Raw genomic sequence first — 19,995 nt, 5'->3', positions numbered from 1 at the left:
TGACCACAATCTATTGGTTGTAACCTGTAGATTAAAACTGAAGAAACTGCAAAAAGGTGGGAATTTAAGGAGATGGGACCTGGATAAACTGAAAGAACCAGAGGTTGTACAGAGTTTCAGGGAGAGCATAAGGGAACAATTAACAGGAATGGGGGAAAGAAATACAGTAGAAGAAGAGTGGATAGCTTTGAGGGATGAAGTAGTGAAAGCAGCAGAGGGTCAAGTAGGTAAAAAAATGAGGGCTATTATAAATCCTTGGGTAACAGAAGAAATATTGAATTTAATTGATGAAAGGAGAACATATACAAATGCAGTAAGTGAAGCAGGCAAAAAGGAATACAAACGTCTCAAAAATGAGATCGACAGGAAGTGCAAAATGGCTAAGCAGGCATGGCTAGAGGACAAATGTAAGGATGTAGAGGCTTATCTCACTAGGGGTAAGATAGATACTGCCTACAGGAAAATTAAAGAGACCTTTGGAGATAATAGAACGACTTGTATGAATATCAAGAGCGCAGATGGAAACCCAGTTCTAAGCAAAGAAGGGAAAGCAGAAAGGTGAAAGGAGTATATAGAGGGTCTATACAAGGGCGATGTACTTAAGGACAATATTATGGAAATGGAAGAGGATGTAGATGAAGATGTAATGGGAGATATGATACTGCGTGAAGAGTTTGACAGAGCACTGAAAGACCTGAGTCGAAACAAGGCCCCCGGAGTAGACAACATTCCATTGGAACTACTGACGGCCTTGGGAGAGCCAGTCCTGACGAAACTCTACCATCTGGTGAGCAAGATGTATTAAACAGGCGAAATACCCTCAGACTTCAACAAGAATGTAATAATTCCAATCCCAAAGGAAGCAGGTGTCGACAGATGTGAAAATTACCGAACTATCAGTTTAATACGAGTAAGTCACAGCTGCAAAATACTAACGCGAATTCCTTACAGACGAATGGAAAAACTAGTAGAAGCCAACCTCGGGGAAGATCATTTTGGATTCCGTAGAAACACTGGAACACGTGAGGCAGTACTGACCTTACGACTTATCTTAGAAGAAAGATTAAGGAAAGGCAAACCTACGTTTCTAGCATTTGTAGACTTAGAGAAAGCTTTTGACAATGTTGACTGGAATACTCTCTTTCAAATTCTAAAGGTGGCAGGGGTAAAATACAGGGAGTGAATGGCTATTTACAATTTGTACAGAAACCAGATGGCAGTTATAAGAGTCGAGGGACATGAAAGAGAAGCAGTGGTTGGGAAGGGAGTAAGACAGGGTTGTAGCCTCTCCCCGATGTTATTCAATCTGTATATTGAGCAAGTAGTAAAGGAAACAAAAGAAAAATTCGGAGTAGGTATTAAAATTCATGGAGAAGAAATAAAAACTTTGAGGTTCGCCGATGACATTGTAATTCTGTCAGAGACAGCAAAGGACTTGGAAGAGCAGTTGAATGGAATGGACAGTGTCTTGAAAGAAGGATATAAGATGAACATCAACAAAAGCAAAACAAGGATAATGGAATGTAGTCGAATTAAGTCGGGTGATGCTGAGGGAATTAGATTAGGAAATGAGACATTTAAAGTAGTAAAGGAGTTTGGCTATTTGGGGAGCAAAATAACTGATGTTGGTCGAAGTAGAGAGGATATAAAATGTAGACTGGCAATGGCAAGGAAAGCGTTTCTGAAGAAGAGAAATTTGTTAACATCGAGTATAGATTTAAGTGTCAGGAAGTCGTTTCTAAAAGTATTTGTATGGAGTGTAGCCATGTATGGAAGTGAAACATGGACGATAAATAGTTTGGACAAGAAGAGAATAGAAGCTTTCGAAATGTGGTGTTACAGAAGAATGCTGAAGATTAGATGGGTAGATCACATAACTAATGAGGAGGTATTGAATAGAATTGGGGAAAAGAAAAGTTTGTGGCACAACTTGACCAGAAGAAGGGATCGGTTGGTAGGACATTTTCTGAGGTATCAAGGGATCACCAATTTAGTATTGGAGGGCAGCGTGGAGGGTAAAAATCGTAGAGGGAGAGCAAGAGATGAATACACTAAGCAGATTCAGAAGGATGTAGGTTGCAGTAGGTACTGGGAGATGAAAAAGCTTGCACAGGATAGAGTAGCATGGAGAGCTGCATCAAACCAGTCTCAGGACTGAAGACCACAACAACAACAACAACAGTTGGTTGGTTGGTTTGCGGGGGTTAAAGCGACCAGACTGGCGTGGCATAGTCTGACACCTATCTGTAAGACTATTCTGCAGATGGCAGATAGCTAATACGGCAGTGTCTATGGGAACTAGTAATACTGTGAGTCAAGGACTGTACAAAACTGCTACTTTGGCACACACATTCACTTTCATAAAATCTTAACCTCCCCCCCCCCCCCCCCTCCCTGCTTTATGAAAAACTCCCAATGTCCTTCTGTATACAAATGTGTCTTCCCTTCTACTTTGTGGGGAGCCACTCTGCTTCGGATCTGCCACAACTTTTTGCCATCTGTGAGCAAATGTGACAGAAAAATCTGAACTTATGGCTGTTCTTTCTATCTTTTCCAATAAACAGTGTGGTCAGACTGAGAGAAATGAGTTGTACTGAGACTGTGTTGCCAGAGTTCAATCAATCATGTACAAAAGGTTCATTCAAAGAAAGGATGGAATTTGAAAAACTTGGGCTAAGGAAGTGGTTACGCATTTGCTACAGATTTTACACCACTGTACCTTAAAGCTGGGACGTGCATTCGTTTCGGCATTGATCTTGCGGCTCGTTCTCTGCACAGAGGCACCTGCTGCAGAGTTCCCACTAGCATCTACATCTGATGTGGCAGAGCCTCTGCGATTTGACCTCCTGCTGTTGCTGCTGCTGCTAGGGACACTGTCTGCATGGTTACGGCCTCTCGTGGATGAGCGAGGTTGCACATCATTTTGTGATGTGTCAGCAGTAGTTAAGTCCACTGCTGTGGGCCTGGAAACAACAGACACATAATTAAGCTCTGTACAATCCACAATTGTAAGAGTCATCTCCTCCTTCAATTCTGATGACAACCGAGAAGTCTGTCAAACAACATTTAAACATCTACCGGACCTATATTAACGTTTCAAATGAGACTAATAATGCTTTCATTTTACTGCAGAGACAAATTTCTGAAAGGCTATACCCTTCAGGCAGCTGGTAGAAATGCTTGGTGTAATCAGTTTCTGCAGAATATTACTATATTATTCCAAATTTTCTGTTACACATACTTTATGATTTATGTTAACTGTCTCCTACTCTTGGTCTGATCACCATGTAGTTTGGTCCCTTGTCTCTAAACTAACCAATCTCCTACTCTGAAGACCTCTACCATTAAGTCTACTAATCCCAGAAAAGTGAGCTCATTCAAACAGGGTCAGCATAAACACTTGGAACGGAACTGAATAACAGAACAACACATGTACTAAAGTAAGGCCAACAATGTCTTGGCTAAAGTAAATGAGGGTGATTAGACAATAGTGTTATCAATATATCGAGAGTTTCAATTTATCGATGGCCTCTTTACTATCGACAACGCGTATACCTTTTCGTCGTATGACTGAAAATCAGAATATCTTTCAGTTTGTCTAAACGGGTCGTCCGTAATTTAATTTAAGAGATATTGGTGGGGGGGCGATCCCGACTCTCCCCGCCCCCTCGCACCGACCCGCCTTTGGGAACTTACGTGCTAAAAACAGACGATATCTAAACATTATACGGATATTTTTCTGATATGTTTCTCACACAACAACGGAAATATCGCGTGAATTGGACTAACACAACATGAGAAACTACAAAATTTCCTTACTTTTTGATCACGTGTTGTAGGCTAACTTTCAGAGAATAAAGTAGCATGACTGAACGTAAAAAAAAGAATTCACACGTACAGCCTGCAAAAGATGGAAAATTGAGTAAGGAAAGACCGAGAGAAGATTCCCAAAAAAGTGACTTCGCAAACGCTTGCGGAAACGATCGAAAAAAAACCGCGTTCCTCACATTCACACATTCGTACTACTATTGTTCACATTCACAGTGCTTAGTGAAATACTCTTAATTTACGAGTGTGCATTTGATTTTATATTGTGCAAATTATGGCGTTATCAAAGTCACGATAGTTTGTTGCTATTATAATTCCAGTTTTTAAATTAACTACATAACACATGTATTTATCAATTTTTTGAATATGCTTTGTAAAGGCAGTATTTTTCCAAATGAAATGTCTTGGACACCATACTAAAGCAAAGTTCTGTTAACTTATGTAAACAAACTATTACTGTCGGTGCATTAAAACAACTCATACATATTTTATGACAATTAAATTTTTAATATTGGTAACGGTATATTAAAATATTTTATGTGTTTTAGTATTATTATTATGAAACTCGTACCCATCCGTGGCACGTTAAAAATGGTACTTATATATTTGGTGAAGAGGGTCAAAGCGACAAACTGATTCCCCCCCTAAACCGAACCCTGGTACTGTTCAGCAGAAATCGCAGATATCAGTGGACTGACGGTGATACTCGCTATTTTTGTGGTAAGTGCTACGAAATCTGTCTGCAAAATCAAGAGTAGACGCACACGAAATCTTGTTATATTTGTAATCACGCTTTTGTTAAAAATTATCCACTAGTCCTTTCCGTTCGAATAATCAAAAACGTTTATTATGCGTAAGAACATCATCGTTTAATCCGGTATATAACAGCGCCTAAACCTACAGCATGTACTAAAAACCCGTCCATGATAAATTTTTCTTCTTGGTATCGCGAATTTCACGTCTGACAATCTTTGTGGAACAATGTAAAACACCGTATTTCGGATTCCGTACCACCTCAAACCGCATGTCTCCTGAAATTAATGACGGGAACTTGTTTGCCGTTCAGGGGAATGAAATACTGTGACATCTTCAACAGAAATGGTTGGTTTATGACGACGTTTACACGCTACAATAACGATGTATCTCTACGGCACAACAGTAACAAAGAAAGCAACGTAACATTTCAAATCAAGTAGCCTAGTTCTATTAACGTTCAAACTACCAAGCGGGGTTCGCGAGATTCCATACACTTTTCCCTTATTTTGACGTCAAATGAACAGTTGCACTTAATGTAACTTTTCATTACGGTCAGATTCGCTTGTTACCTCATGTCTCTTGAGTTGGTTACATAACGAAGCGAATAAGATGAAAATAATATTTATTTTTATTTAATGGGTTCTTTATGGAACCCACTTCGCAATCAGCATGATACAAAAATTTCTTTTTATGTAAATGATTTCGTTCCACTGGCAATAATGATGCACCTAATAAGTATTTCAGTACGTTCATTATTGGGAGCATGAGCAGCCATTGCTGTTTTGTCTGCTTTCATTTAGTTTATTATTTAGCGTAAGTGCTGTTTATGCCAGTGAAATAAAAATGACAGAAATATATCATGGCAGATATGAGCATCTTTATTAAGTAATTTCCATGGTACAGAATGATAGTAGCGCAAGTGACTCAAAAAATGAGACTGTGGAAGAGTTAAAAGAAGAAACTGCAGATGAAATAGAAAACAATGTAAATGAAAATTATGTCAGTAAAAATGGAATATTTCGGTTTAGAAATTCACCGATATGTGTTTTGAACAGTTCATAATGTTACTGAAGTCTTTCCAGAGTTACAGGTGCGACTAGTGACACTGAATCAGTAAGTGATGCTTTCAAATTGTTCTTTGATGACGGTATTACAAAAGATTGTGGACAGTATCAACATAAAGGCCCAGACGTATTATGAGGAATGGGGCGCAAGATATCCATAAAAGCAGAAACAATGGTTATTGACAGATGGTGACGACATTCTCATTTCTAGGAGTGTGACAACTATGACTGTTGAAAACCTAAATGGAAGCTTGTGGACTTGTGGAGCTCGAATCCTATATCCAAAAGAAATATTTTCCTTGCTTCCATGTCTTCAACTCGATTTCAGCTGTGATCTACGTTCATCAGATTTGATGACACTACTACAGGAAACAAAAGGAGAAAGAATGACACACTCTCTGCTGTCAGAGATGTCTTCACATTGTTTGCCAACCACTGAAAGTCTAATTACAGTTCTCATTCACACCTTACAGTAGATGAACCACTTTGTTCGTTCCAGAGGCATTGTCTGTTATTCATATGATTTCAGAAACTGCCAAGGACAGATGAAAGCATAGGGGTTTGGTTGATGCCAAATCAAATTGTTCACTGAACTTACAAGTGTATACTGAAAAAGAAGGGAATGTCCCAGAAAAAAAAATCAAGAACAAAGAGTAGTGTTGGATCGAACTAGCTGCGTAGAGAAGATTACAGGATCACCACTGATAATTTTTTTAGGTCTCTTCCACTTACAATTGAAGCTCACAAGAGATATGAACCCTTTGTGAAACAATGAGGAGGCATAAGCAAGAAATATTTAAAAGTTTGTTGCCAAATTTCATTTCTCATCACGATGTTACCTTGGAGTCCTATTTCCTGAAGAAGAATCATGCTGTGATTTTACTGCACCTTGTGTCATGACCTTATGTTGATAAGTATGGAAGTATGATTACGCATGTCAATCACATCGCGATTACGGGCAGCATGGGGTTCACGCCTAAGCCTCAGGACGTGCGCTAGCAGCGCATGTCGGGTGTTTCAAGCGCCAACTTCGCGTCTTAATATCTCGGGATGTAATGGGAATATTGCGATGCAATCAACGCCATTGTGTATGTGCTTTGTCATGCTATGGATTGCTGAAGAAAAAATATGGGAGGCCCATTTAAAAAAACATAAGTTTGTGTTAAAAAACACATATGCTTTCGTTTTAGAATGTTTCCAAATATGTACATTCATGGGCCCCAGCCATACATTGATACCGGTGAAAGTCGTTTTCCAATAGGTGTTATTGTTCCAGAGATATTTTGGGTGGACAAGATAGCTGGGACACCATATATATATATATATATATATATATATATATATATATATATATATATATATATACTGAAGACCCAAAAATACTGGTTCACCTGCCCAATAATATATACGATATTAGGCAGGTGAACCAGTATATATATATATATATATATATATATATATATATATATATATATATATATATTGAAGGCAGAGGGGGAAAAGATAGATAGCAATGAACAGTAAGTGAAATAATTTTGTTACTTGCCATGCTCGCTGGTGCGCAATTTGAGTGGCCAGCAGTGTGCTGTTGTGTCTTACCGGCTTCTGGGGGAAGGCCGACGTGAGCCCGTCCTGGCGAAGGCTGCGGGTGCTCCCGCCCCCGTGGGCAGCACGTCCTCTGCGGGGGCGGATGGGGCCGGTGCGGCCGCAGGCTGAGCGGCGCCGCCCCTGGTGCTGCTGCCGCCACGAGAGCCAGTCCGCCGGCTGTTCACGGCTGCTGTGGCGCTCCTGCCTTCGTCGCCGGCGCTGGACCCGCCCCGCGACCTGCGGTCAACAGTCACACTTGGCACATTTCCTATGAAAACTGAAACTTTACCTATCAGTCCAGTAGCTCGGAGGGCAAACCTGGGTGGTGTTTGGGGTTGCGCCCTCTTCAGCGTCGTACACAATCTGATCAAGAGTATCCGGACATTTTTTAGTGGGCATTAATATGGTATGTGTGCAGTAAGCTGTGTCGCGAATCGACCTACCGCTCCAGGCTTTCATGCGCGATTGTCTCTGGCTAGAGGGCGTCTACTGGCGGCTTCTAAGAGATATCTGAAGAACTCGCTCTCTCGCAGACAGTCCGATGAGAAGACTGGTGGTGCCTAGCAGGAGAACTCGTGTGGCGTGCTGAGCACCTGGGAGTCCGGGTTGGCGACTGTGCTTTTGACAACAACCATGGAGGCCGTGCTCCGCCGTAGCTGGTGGTGTAACGGGAAGAGCGGCCATTTTCACTACAGTCTAAGAACTGGCGCTGCAAACCGCCGTCTGGGACAGACTTCTACTCGGCGTGCTGATACGGGACCGCAAGCTGCATGTTTACGTCTCTCCATTAATAACCGGTGAGGGGCTTTGAAGTGCTTTCTTACATTTAGCAGTGCAACAGGACTGTTCTGCGCGCAGTTACACGTCATACCATCGTCTTGCAAGGTGCTCTAACTTGGGTAATGTTCGTTAACTGCCGGCCGGAGTGGCCGTGCGGTTCTAGGCGCTACAGTCTGGAACCGGGCTACCGCTACGGCCGCAGGTTCGAATCCTGCCTCGGGCATGGATGTGTGTGATGTCCTCAGGTTAGTTAGGTTTAAGTAGTTCTAAGTTCTAGGCGACTGATGACCTCAGATGCTAAGTCGCATAGAGTGCTCAGAGCCATTTGAACCTTTTTTTTTTTTAGGTGGACTTCTGACAGAATCTGATAGTGTGAGGTTACAAGGGATACTGTAATAGTATAACTAATTTGCTGGAACTGGTACTGTTTACTGTGGAAAAACAGCTGGGGTGTAGCCAGCACAAGTCAGTATATTTATGGAGTCACCTTCTTGATAAAGAGAGGAGGCAGCATATAACAGTTTCACATTGAATTACTTAGTTACATAATTGCCTATGCCTCAGTGCATAACTTAGTACATGTGTTAATAATGTAAGGTGTGCTTGCCTTGCTGATCATTGGATTAGCTAGGTATCTGATCACTGAAATAGGAATACTCCATAAACATAAGAACTCTTCAAAATAATTCAGATTTAAAGCATAGTAGCAGGGATAATATTTTGGACATTAAAGAACATGTTTATATAAAAAGTTGTAAGGATGTTTGAGAACCTCTGCATAATAAGTTATTGTCTTTTATTGTGAAGGTACTGTTCAGTTTTCGATCTATGTAGAGCAAAATTAGTATTTCGTATGCCACACCTTTTGGGCAAAGACGTGACTAAACAAAAGAAGAGGGGTGAAACTGCCAAAAAGTGGAGTGCCTTTAAATATGCAAATAATCTGATGATTGTCTACAAAACAATATAAGGTATTTAGTTTTATGTATTTTAATATTGTAACATTGTAAATGCATGATGGCCATGTTTCGAAATAATATATTTGACTAATGCAGTGTCACGTGACCGCTCACAGGACAGAGGATAGTGGACAAAGGTCGTAGTCTTTTGATCGTGGTCCGTCGGTGCGGTAGGGTCGGTGCGGCTAAGAGCCGCCGACATAGTATCATGTGGCCATCAGTTTGTTCTGTGGATGTGATATAGAAAAATAGAAAACGTTTTCATTCTAAACTGTTGTCGGTGTAAATCATTTGTGAACGATCGTGATTTAGACAAATATTTGAATTCGTTCACTGCTGTACTTAGGATGGCTATCTACTCGATATAGAGCGCGAATGCAACTGTGCACAACCGAACCCCTTTTGCAGACGAGTCATGGTAAAATGTTGTGTACAAGCCCGAGTGAAGTTGCAATAGCCGCTAATTATCATCTCGCTATTTAAATCACTCGATTCCTTTGACAAGATACAGCCTACCGTGGTAAAGCTTCCTTATAGTTACATCCTCGCTGTTTATTACGTTGGTCCTTTGGTGAGAGAAGTGAAGAGGGACATACGACGTTATATTCAGTAGTGTTTGCCGTTGTGAACAGCTTAAAGTTTTGGTGTGACTTCACGCTCCACCTGTGTTTTTGCAGGTGCTTCTTGTGGAGATGAGGCAGGCTGGGCTCTCTAAGCTATCAATGGGGTTGTTTTATGAAACCCGATAGTGCTGTAGTTCTCTGTTATATCACCTGGTACCAGAAATTTTTATTTTTCCTTTCTTATAAGGTAAAACAGAATGGCTCTGAAGGAAGAGGAGCTGCTAATCCCTAAATCTAATCCCCCGATTTTAAGATTCAGCTACTAGTTGGCTGGCTCTGAGCACTATGGGACTTAACAGCTGTGGTCATCAGTCCCCTAGAACTTAGAACTACTTAAACCTAACTAACCTAAGGACTTCACACACATCCATGCCCGAGGCAGGATTCGAACCTGCGACCGTAGCAGTCGCACGGTTCCGGACTGCGCGCCTAGAACCGCGAGACCACCGCGGCCGGCTAGCTACTAGTTGCCAAGCCATCTTGTGTGCGTTAATTTTATTGTTTGTAATAATATCCTTGTGTATGTTTTAGAACAAGTTAATTTGGGCTACTTGTGTAGTGTCAAGGGATCTACCACCTGTTGCGAACCGCTCACAGAATCAAGCGATTGCTCAGAGTATTCTGTAAAAGTTTCATCTTCCACATTCTTATGGCAATAGTTGTACATATCTTTTCTTAAACTGTTATTTAGATTGATTTAAATGTCGCAGAATGTGTCCAGTTAATGTTCAGTTAGGTGTTACTGTCAGTTTATGTAAATTATTACACGAACAGCAAAAACGTTTTAAATGTTGTTTTATATTATTTAAAGCCCTACATCGTTAAGATTATGTAATTTTACTCTCAGATGCTCAATGCTCTCAATTTTCCAATTGGTAGCAGTACTCTAGTTTTGGGGGCCAACCTTTTAGGAGTGTTGATTTGGAATTATGTGAATTTTTGTAATTTTAATAAATTGTAGTTCAAATGTGCGGTAACGAATGATACTCAACCTACATTTGCCCAGGCCTTCGTTGTCCTTCCTAGTAGAAGCGTACTGAGCAGTCTCATATTCAGCTTCATGACGAACTCTGCACGTGAGACACTGAGAAGGTGGGACGGTTTACTATACAATCTGATCAAAAGTAACCGGACACCTATTGGTGACTTTAAAATTGGGTGTGTCCATCCTTTGCCTTTATGATGATTTGAAATGGGGACACCTTCAGTGAGGATTCTGAAGGTTTCAAGATTTAAACATGGCTGAAACAGCAACTGTTGAAATTCTTCACGATAAATGATGACAACCAAAACAGTTGCAGGATAAAGATTTATTAAAATTTTGACCAAGAAGTAAAATGTCTAAAATTACATCCTGCAATGGAGATTAATAAAACAATTATGCCAAAGGCGTCGTCAGTAGTTAAGACATCATCTCCATTTATACAACATGATTGTGGACACAGGGTCGATGCGAACACAGTTTAGCATCAGTACTTCGCAAATGAACTGTGGTGAAGAGAGTGTTAAAGCCCTAGGGCAGATAAGGTATATTTATATATACCGAAACCTCGGTCAAGAATTTTAATAAATCTTTATCCTGCAACTGTTTTACCTGTCATCATTTATCGTGAAGTTTCTGAAGGTCTGTTGATGGGCAGCAGCCAGTTCTTCCTCAAGAATCGGAACCAGACATTGTCCTTGTGACTGATTTGATTCCGAAGACGAAGGAACCACTTCGTAACATTCGCTTCAGAACTGTTGCAGAGATTCGACAGGCAGTAGACCGCTCCATTCGCATCATCAACAGAACAGGCTCTGCTAACGGTATACTACGCCTTCCACATCGCTGGCAACGGGTTCTACACAACTCTGGTGACTACTTTGAAGGACAGTAACAGGTGCAAACATGTAACTCTTTTGTATCGGTTGTGAATAAATAGTTGCCACTATTTAAGTTCGAACCCTCGTATAACATATGTGTGTATGGTGTTTTCAGGGGACACAACCTTTTAAAAATCTCATATTGTTATATTCCATTCTCATATGAATCCTTGATTCTTATATTTTATTCTTATGTTTTTTCTTAGGGAAGATTTGGTTCATTCCCTTGTTGGACGATACCGTTCGTAGAAACATTCTAAACATAAAAATTCCAGACAACACGAGCATGGCGCGGAGGCAGGTTAGTGCCAGTGACATTTCTTCGCGTGAATCTCACTCGGGAAAGAAACGTCGTTAACATTGCTAAAGATTTCACTCTAACTACGCAAAATTGATCACTTGTCCGAAAACTGGAGCTTGCAGTTGATTATGTGTCAAGATACGCTACAGGAGGTTAATTCTTACAAAGAAGAAAACAGCAACCAGCCACTATTAATACTGCTATTTATTTAGGTAAATAGCGCCGTTACCGGTTTCGAACTGGCAAGTTCATCATCAGACGGCTGTTCACATGATTTTCAAGATACACTTTACATTATCGTCCGTTTTCGATTTTTATTATTCCACTGTGGCGAAGTATTTTTGGTGTGTTGTTGCGGTCGAAAATGGCGCGCCATTTTGTTGCGAAGTTGCAGGATTGTATTTTTCGCATATTCCTAAATATATCCAGTACTTACGTAACTTGTACATCACCATATTGTGCAAAGCACCACACACACACACACACACACACACTTCGCCACAGTGGAATAATAAAAATCGAAAACGGACGATAATGTAGTGTATCTTGAAAATCATGTGAACTGCCGTCTGATGATGAACTTGCCAGTTCGAAACCGGTAACGGCGCTATTTACCTAAATAAATGGCAGTATTAATAGTGGCTGGTTGCTGTTTTCTTCTTTGTAAGAATTAATCTCCTGTAGCGTATCTTGACACATAATCAACTGCAAGCTCCAGTTTTCGGACAAGTGATCCATTTTGCGTAGTTAGAGTGAAATCTTTAGCAATGTTAACGACGTTTCTTTCCCGAGTGAGATTCACGCGAAGAAATGTCATTACATTAATTGTACGCAGCCACGGTCTCACCATGTCAGTTTTAGACAAAATAGCATTAAGCTACAGGAATTTCATTGAAAACAATTTCAAATAATTTTTCCATTCATTTAGGCTGCTTATAATCTTTTGTCGTTTATTCACCAGACACACAATTAGTAAACGGATAAGGACAGCGTTATTTCAATATACACTGCAAAATGTTTTTGTAGTAATCTTCAGTGGACATGGGCAGATAAATGAAAAAGAAAAAAATAATAATCGGGTTTCGAACACGGCGCACAAAAGTTTCAAGCCACGACAGTAGCCACTGAGCCAACGCTTCAGTCGAACTGTTGACTCGCTAAAAGACAAGTAAAGCACCTCGAAAACTTTGACCGTCGTTTTCTCAGAAATGGTCAAGTATCTACGGTCAAGACAGGGCACACACGCTTATTTTGATCCCTCTTCCACTAAGCGTAGTTTATGGGAAATCGGATTATGGCACTTGCTGATTTTTTTTTATTTTTTTTTTTTTTATTTTATTTTTTTTGGAAGAATGAAGTAGAAAAATATCTTTCTTGAAAATTTCTTTTAACATCATAACGACTGGCAAGTGGCAAGAATTTTGTTTTCGAAAGTACTCCACCATATTCTAAATTACAAATAGATACACCTGATATTTTTTCGGAATTTTACTAACATTTAAAATTATCACTAACTGCAGAGGCATAAGACGGTAGATGACTTTGGTTTGCCTATTTTCGTGTCGGCCACTGTAGTGAGCACAGTGTTACAGAAGCGTGCGCTACCTGACGGAGCCCCGCCGCGCTGCCGGCGCCTGCCTAGTGGCGCCGCCGTCGTCTGCGGACTTGCGGCGAGACGTCTCTGCCCGGGGGTTCCCCGCCCCCTGCGGCGCTTCGGTGGCGGCCGGAACTGGCGGCAGCTCCTGCGCTGCGCTCTCCGCCGTCGCCGCGTCTGTCTGTTGCACTGCGTTGCTGTCTTCGTCGCCACTGCAAAATACAAGCACCAAACATCGATGTCAGGAGAGCTGGGAACTGAACTTTAATATCTATAACCACGTTACTGACGGTAATACAAGCACCAAACATCGATGTCAGGAGAGCTGGGAACTGAACTTTAATATCTATAACCACGTTACTGACGGTAGCATACACTATCTAGGAAAACAACACAGAAATAAAGAACGACTTAATACTTTTGAATCGTGCAAAATGGATTTTTTTTACAAAAACTAAACTAAAACTAAACTCCTCCCGAACAGGCCATGAAGGCCCAACGGTACTGACCGGCCGCCATTCATCCTCAGCCGACCGGCGTTACTGGATACGGATATGGAGGGGCATGTGGTCAGCCGTATGTCAGTTTCTGAGACAACTTTTTTTTTTTACAACTTTGTAAAATTCTAGTCTTTCCTGATTGCACTGATATACAGGGTGATTCCGTGATGATGCTACAAACTTTCAGGAACTATGGAGAAGGTTAAAGGTATCAGTTTGAGGTAGCCGACCTGGTACGTAAACGACTGATTCGAAAGCTATAAGCGAAAGTCGTTCTGACACCTCTGACAATCTACAACTACATCTACATGTACGTGGATACTCCGCAAATTCCACTTAAGTGCCTGGCAGAGGGTTCATCGAACCACCTTCACAATAATTCTCTATTAATCCACTCTCGAACAGCTCGCGGGAAAAACGAACACATGTATCTTTCCGTGCGAGCTCTGATTTCCCTTATTTTACTATGATGATCGTTTCTCCCTATGTAGGTCTGTTACATCAACAAAATATTTTCGCATTCGGATAAGAGAGTTGGTGATTGAAACTCCGTGAGAAGATTCCGCCGCAACGAAAAACGGCTTTGTTTCAATAATATCCAGCCCAAATCCTGCATCATGTCCGTGACACTCTCTCCCCTATTTCGCGATATTACAAAACGTGCTACTCTTCTTTGAACTTTCTCGATGTATTCCGTTAATCCTATCTGGTAAGGATACTCCAAAAGAGGACGGACAAACGTAGTGTAGGCAGTCTCTTTAGTAGATCTGTTATGTTTTCTAAGTATTCTATCAATAAAACGCGATCTTTGGTTTGCCTTCCCCATAATGTTTTCTATGTGTTCTTCCCAACTGAAATTGTTCGCAATTGTAATTCCTAAATATTTAGTTGAATGTAGGGCCTTTAGATTAGACTGATTTATCACATAACCGGAGTTTAACGGATTCCTTTTATCACTCACGTGGATGTCCTCACACTATTCATTTTTTACGGTCAATTGCCAATTTTCGCACCATTCAAATGGTTCAAATGGCCCTAAGTACTATGGGACTTAACATCTGAGGTCATCAGTCCCCTAGAACTTAGAACTACTTAAACCTAACTAACCTAAGGACATCACACACATCCATGCCCGAGGCAGGATTCGAACCTGCGACCGTAGCGGTCGCACGGTTCCGGACTGAAGCGCCTAGAACCGGTCGGTCACACCGGCCGGCGCACCATTCAGATATCTTTTCTAAAACATTTTGCAATTTCTTTTCATCTTCTGATGAGTTTACCAGACGATAAACGACAGCATCATCTGTAATCAATCTAAGACGGCTGCTCAGATTGTCTCCTAAATCGTTTAAATACATAAGGAACAGCAGAGGGTCTATAACACTACTTTGGGGAAAGCCAGAAATCACTTCTGTTTTACAGGAATACATGTACCAGGTCTGTACATACCTTAAGAGCTACAAGCACTCGTTCATCTTCGATACTGTGAAACACATCTCAGCTACTGAACAAGTGCCCATAGCTCTTAAGGGACATATTTTAGAGTCCGTGTTTACTAGACTGTTTTTTCTTGTTTTGATCTATACTGCCACGTATGAATGTAGGAATTTTGATACACATGACTTAAGAGCTATGAGAATGTGTTCATTTTTGATACCGCCAAACACATCTCTTCTACTGAACAAGTGCCCGTAACTCTTAAGGTATGCATTTTAGAGCCCATGTTTGCTAGATACTTTTTTCTTATTTTGGTCCACTCTGCTGTCTCTGGATAGAGGGGTTTTGATACTGTTTTCACTGACTGATTCACGAGGCACGTTTGTCCATATGATTTGTTACTACTACGCCAGACAACCAGTCCGGCCGTAGATACTTAAGAGCTACCTGTGCAAGGTCGGTGAATGTCTCTAGCTAATAACTAAACCAAAAAAGCAAATTGGAGCGTAGAATTTGAAGTGGCTCACCCATTAAATTCGGGCGCGACCTCCGTGTCCGGGTTGGTGAGCAGGGGGGCCTCCGTGGTCGTGGTTGTCGTCGTGGTCGTCGTTGTTGAGGTGGTCGAGCTGCCTGTGGTCCTTGACGAGCCACGCCCTCGCGCAGCGGTCGACCTGTAGGGGCACGTGCAGCACTCTCGTCACCTTGAAACACGGAACTCTTCCGTCCATCATGCAAGCTGAATCCGACGATAGACGAACGAACTCCAAGAAGTAACGGCTCCATGTGACAGCTTCGAGTACAGAAAATGCAACGAAGGGTAAAGTGACATCAGAGTTGAGATTCGCTGGCAACTTTGCAATCTTCGGTGAAAGCAGAAATTACATGACCTTGCGTGTCATAAACAGTGTGATGATGATGAAGTCCCATACTCCTCGACAGAGCGTAGGGGACGATGCGGTGACCCGCACCGCTGTACTAGGCAAGGTCCCAGCGGAGGTGGTTTGCCATTGCCTTCCTCCGACCGTAATGGGGATGAATGATGATGATGAAGACGACACAATAACACCCAGTCATCTCGTGGCAGGTGAAAATCCCTAACACTCGGGTATCGAACCCGGGACCCCTTGCTCGGGAAGCGAGAAGGCTACCGCGAGACCTCGAGCTGCGGACATAAACAGTGTAATGGGCACAGAATGTGAACAGAGTACACAAAAGATGAAAGTAGTAACGTGTAGCAGAAATGAGATTATCGATAAACTTATCAAAACTGGGCAGCCTGTACTGGAAGGAAAATAAGGCATGACGGACGAAGCAACGGGTATATAAAAAGCAGACCAGCAAAGGCAAAGAGAGGGTTCCTCACTAAAAGATGTTCGCAAGAATCAAACTTAGTTCCTAATTTGAGGATGAAATTTCTAAGAATGTAGTTCTACAGCACAGCATTGTATAGAAGTGAATAATAGACTGTTGGAAAAACCGGAAAAGAAGATAACCGGTGCGATTGAGATGCGATGTTACAGAAGGAAGTTGGAAAAATTAAGTGAACTGATAAGTAATGAAGTGTTTCTTCGAGGAAAGGAATATGTGAAAAACAATGATTAGAAGAATGGATAGGTTGTGGTGGGATATAAGGCATAACTTCCGCAATAGTAGAGGGAACCACAGTAAGCGTAAACTGTATGGGATAGAGAGATTGGAATATAACCAAGAAAAAAAAAGAGGACGCAGGGTGCACGAGGGATAATGATTAAGCTTTGATTATAACCTCGTAAAAATAAACTTACATAATTAATTTTTTATTTCTTTCTATACTAAACTCTCGCTAATCCGGCGCTGAGTAGTCCGGCCTCAAACTTCTAGTCGTTGAAGCAGAAATGACGCATACAATAATGAATTCTTGTGTGCATCAAAGTTGTTAATTAATGACGACGTTAAACAATGTTACATATGAAACTTCCTGGCAGATTAAAACTGTGTGCCCGACCGAGACTCGAACTCGGGACCTTTGCCTTTCGCGGGCAAGTACAAGGTAGGAGACGAGATACTGGCAGAAGTAAAGCTGTGAGTACCGGGCGTGAGTCGTGCTTCGGTAGCTCAGTTGGTAGAGCACTTGCCCGCGAAAGGCAAAGGTCCCGAGTTCGAGTCTCGGTCGGGCACACAGTTTTAATCTGCCAGGAAGTTTCATATCAGCGCACACTCCGCTGTAGAGTGGAAATCTCAATCTGGAATGTCACATATGTTTAAATTTGTGGCTTTCTTTACAGTTCAGTATCAAGCCTTCTAAAAGGAGACACGTTATGCTAGACTTCAAGCAGAAACTCGAAATTAGAGATAAGAAGAAATGAGGTTCTTCGCAGAAAGCCATTACTGCTGAGTACAGTGTTGGACTAGCAACTTTAACAGACGACGAGATAATCAAAAGCGTACAGGAAAGTTACGATGAAAGTGACGAAGAAGAGGACACAGAAGGAAAGAACAAGAAGACATCTCTCACTGCTGGTGCTGAACATGCACACATCTTCCTGGAGTACATTAGGCAACAGTAAGAAACATGCAGTACCGAAGTAATGCTTGTACCGTTGTATGATTAAGCGTACTGCCGTCGCGCATTAGCATTGCGACAAACAGAAAGTTGGAACAAGTTTCATAGTCAGTGATATTATTGTATATGTACACGCTCAAGGACTAAGTTTTTTTATGAAAAATCAAATTACTTCTGGATTTAATAAAGTACAATGCCTATACATTTACACTAAATTAAAACTCACTCAGTAACCTGGCACTTCCGCTAATCCGGCACCCACAAATGCAAGGAATGGCCGGATTAGCGAAGAGTTTAGTGTATTTATGTTTCTGTAGTTCCTTAGTTGCTTCTACTATGGTTATTATTATTATCATTATTGGAGGTATGGTCTTTGCAACCAAGTAAAAGGCTTTTTGTTTTTATGTCATACTCGAATCGCTTCCCTCCATTTGCGAAGCGTCAACAGTGGTGTTTTATGGGGTTTCGTTATCACAGAGGCATCGCCTTGGAATATGGTCCTGCTTACACCAGTATATCCGATTTTCGGCGTTTGTGAGCACATTTCATCTAAACACTTCACTTTCACTGAGTCTTATTTAAAAACGTTTGTTGTTTCTATGGGATAACAAGGTCCCATGGAATCCATACCGATGATGCTTCTTAAAAAAAAGAAAGCGAAACGCATGTGGCATAAAAGGAAACAGCCCTCTGTTTAGTTCCATAAAAAACTACATGTCCAAAAAGGTAATAACGATCACAATAATTATTGTTATTTTGTTTGTTTGCGCATAAACTGCCGGCAAAAATTAATACACCCTTTCACAGATTTCCAATTCACTCAAAATCTGTTGTTGTAACAGTGCATAAGGAGTACATGAAATGATTGCATTTAAAGATCAATAGCACAAGCGGTTCTGAGGTACCAGCTATCGACCATGCTGAAACACCCATATTAGTACGTGGTGTACCCTCCAGGGGCTGATTCGGCATCCTGTCGATCGTACATGTGGCGAATACTGTTGTGGGATACGTTCTGCCTAGCCTGCTCGGCCAGTTCACGCTGTTATGTAACAGTTTTTGGTTGACGAGTCGCACGAGTCACTTCTCGTTCCATCACATTCCACTCGATTCTCGATTGGAGACAAATCCTGGCATCGCGTTGCCCAGGGAAGTTGCTGCACGTCGTGCAGGGCACGTTGAGTTTCTCCGACAGTGTGTGGGCGAGCATTATCCTGTTGGAACAACACGTCACCTTTCTGCTGCAAAGAAGGCAATGAACAGATCTAACAACAATCTGTACATGCCGAATGCTGGCTCGCGTCTCCTCTATAAACATCAAAGGTGAACGCGAGTTGTAGCTTATCGCAGCCCAGACCGTAAGGCCTGGAGTGGGGTCAGTATGTCTTGAACGAATTCAGTCTACGAGACATGCTCTCCAGATCTATGATGTACACGCAAACGACTGTCAACTCTATGCAGGCAGAATCTGCTTTAATCGCTGAAGACCACAGCGCGCCATACCATCTTCCAAGTGATCCTCTGACGGCACCAATAGAGCCGTGCACGTGGATGCTGGGACGTGAGTGGAAGACGGGCTACAGGTGTTCGTGCCCGTAGTCCCCACTGCTAATAACCGGTTCGCAGCAGTTCGTGTTGACACGTCTGGGCTCACAAGCCCTCTTATCTGTGCTGTGGTAGCTGTACGATCTGCCACTGCTGCCCTTACAGTACCACGATCCTGAGGGGATGTCTGTGCCACGTGGACGTCCAGAATCTCGTCGACGAGCGTAAGAATGTTCACGTGGCCACTACCAGCATCACTGCACAACTGACGCAGCTCGTCCAGCTTGAGTGGCAATTCTTCGAAAGGGCCATCCCGCCACTCGGAACGACGCAATTTGACCCCTTTCAAACTCGCTCACTTGGTTTTAGCAAGCACCAGCGTGTGTCCGTGGCATGGTTGTCTGCTTCCTTCACACGGCTGCGCCACGCTGAGCTGTGTCCATTCTCTATTACAGAGTAGACACAGGTGGCGTTCTAGTAGCTACGTCACTACCGCTATTTGTTGGAGGACGACGCAGAAACCATTATCATACTCATCGACTGCAGGTCGCCGAAGTGGCGTCAGATTGAAAGACCGGCACCCGACGAACGGTCTGCCCGACGGGGTGTACTAATT

General features: G+C 42.0%; 1 protein-coding gene across 1 annotated transcript in view; it reads right to left on the bottom strand.

Moving 5' to 3' along the window:
- Positions 1-19,995, bottom strand: part of LOC126475511 (uncharacterized) — a 350,378-nt gene that overhangs the window by 44,674 nt on the left and 285,709 nt on the right. The window contains exons 6-9 of the mRNA XM_050103427.1: positions 15,820-15,963; positions 13,367-13,567; positions 7,248-7,472; positions 2,720-2,963 (exon numbers count right to left, since the gene is read on the bottom strand). Of these exons, the coding sequence (XP_049959384.1) occupies positions 2,720-2,963; positions 7,248-7,472; positions 13,367-13,567; positions 15,820-15,963 (814 nt within the window). The remainder of the gene's footprint in view (positions 1-2,719; positions 2,964-7,247; positions 7,473-13,366; positions 13,568-15,819; positions 15,964-19,995) is intronic.

This window comes from Schistocerca serialis, chromosome 4 (genome assembly GCF_023864345.2).
Source record: "Schistocerca serialis cubense isolate TAMUIC-IGC-003099 chromosome 4, iqSchSeri2.2, whole genome shotgun sequence".
NCBI classification, from domain to species: domain Eukaryota; kingdom Metazoa; phylum Arthropoda; class Insecta; order Orthoptera; family Acrididae; genus Schistocerca; species Schistocerca serialis.
This window is presented reverse-complemented; position numbering and strand designations above follow the sequence as displayed.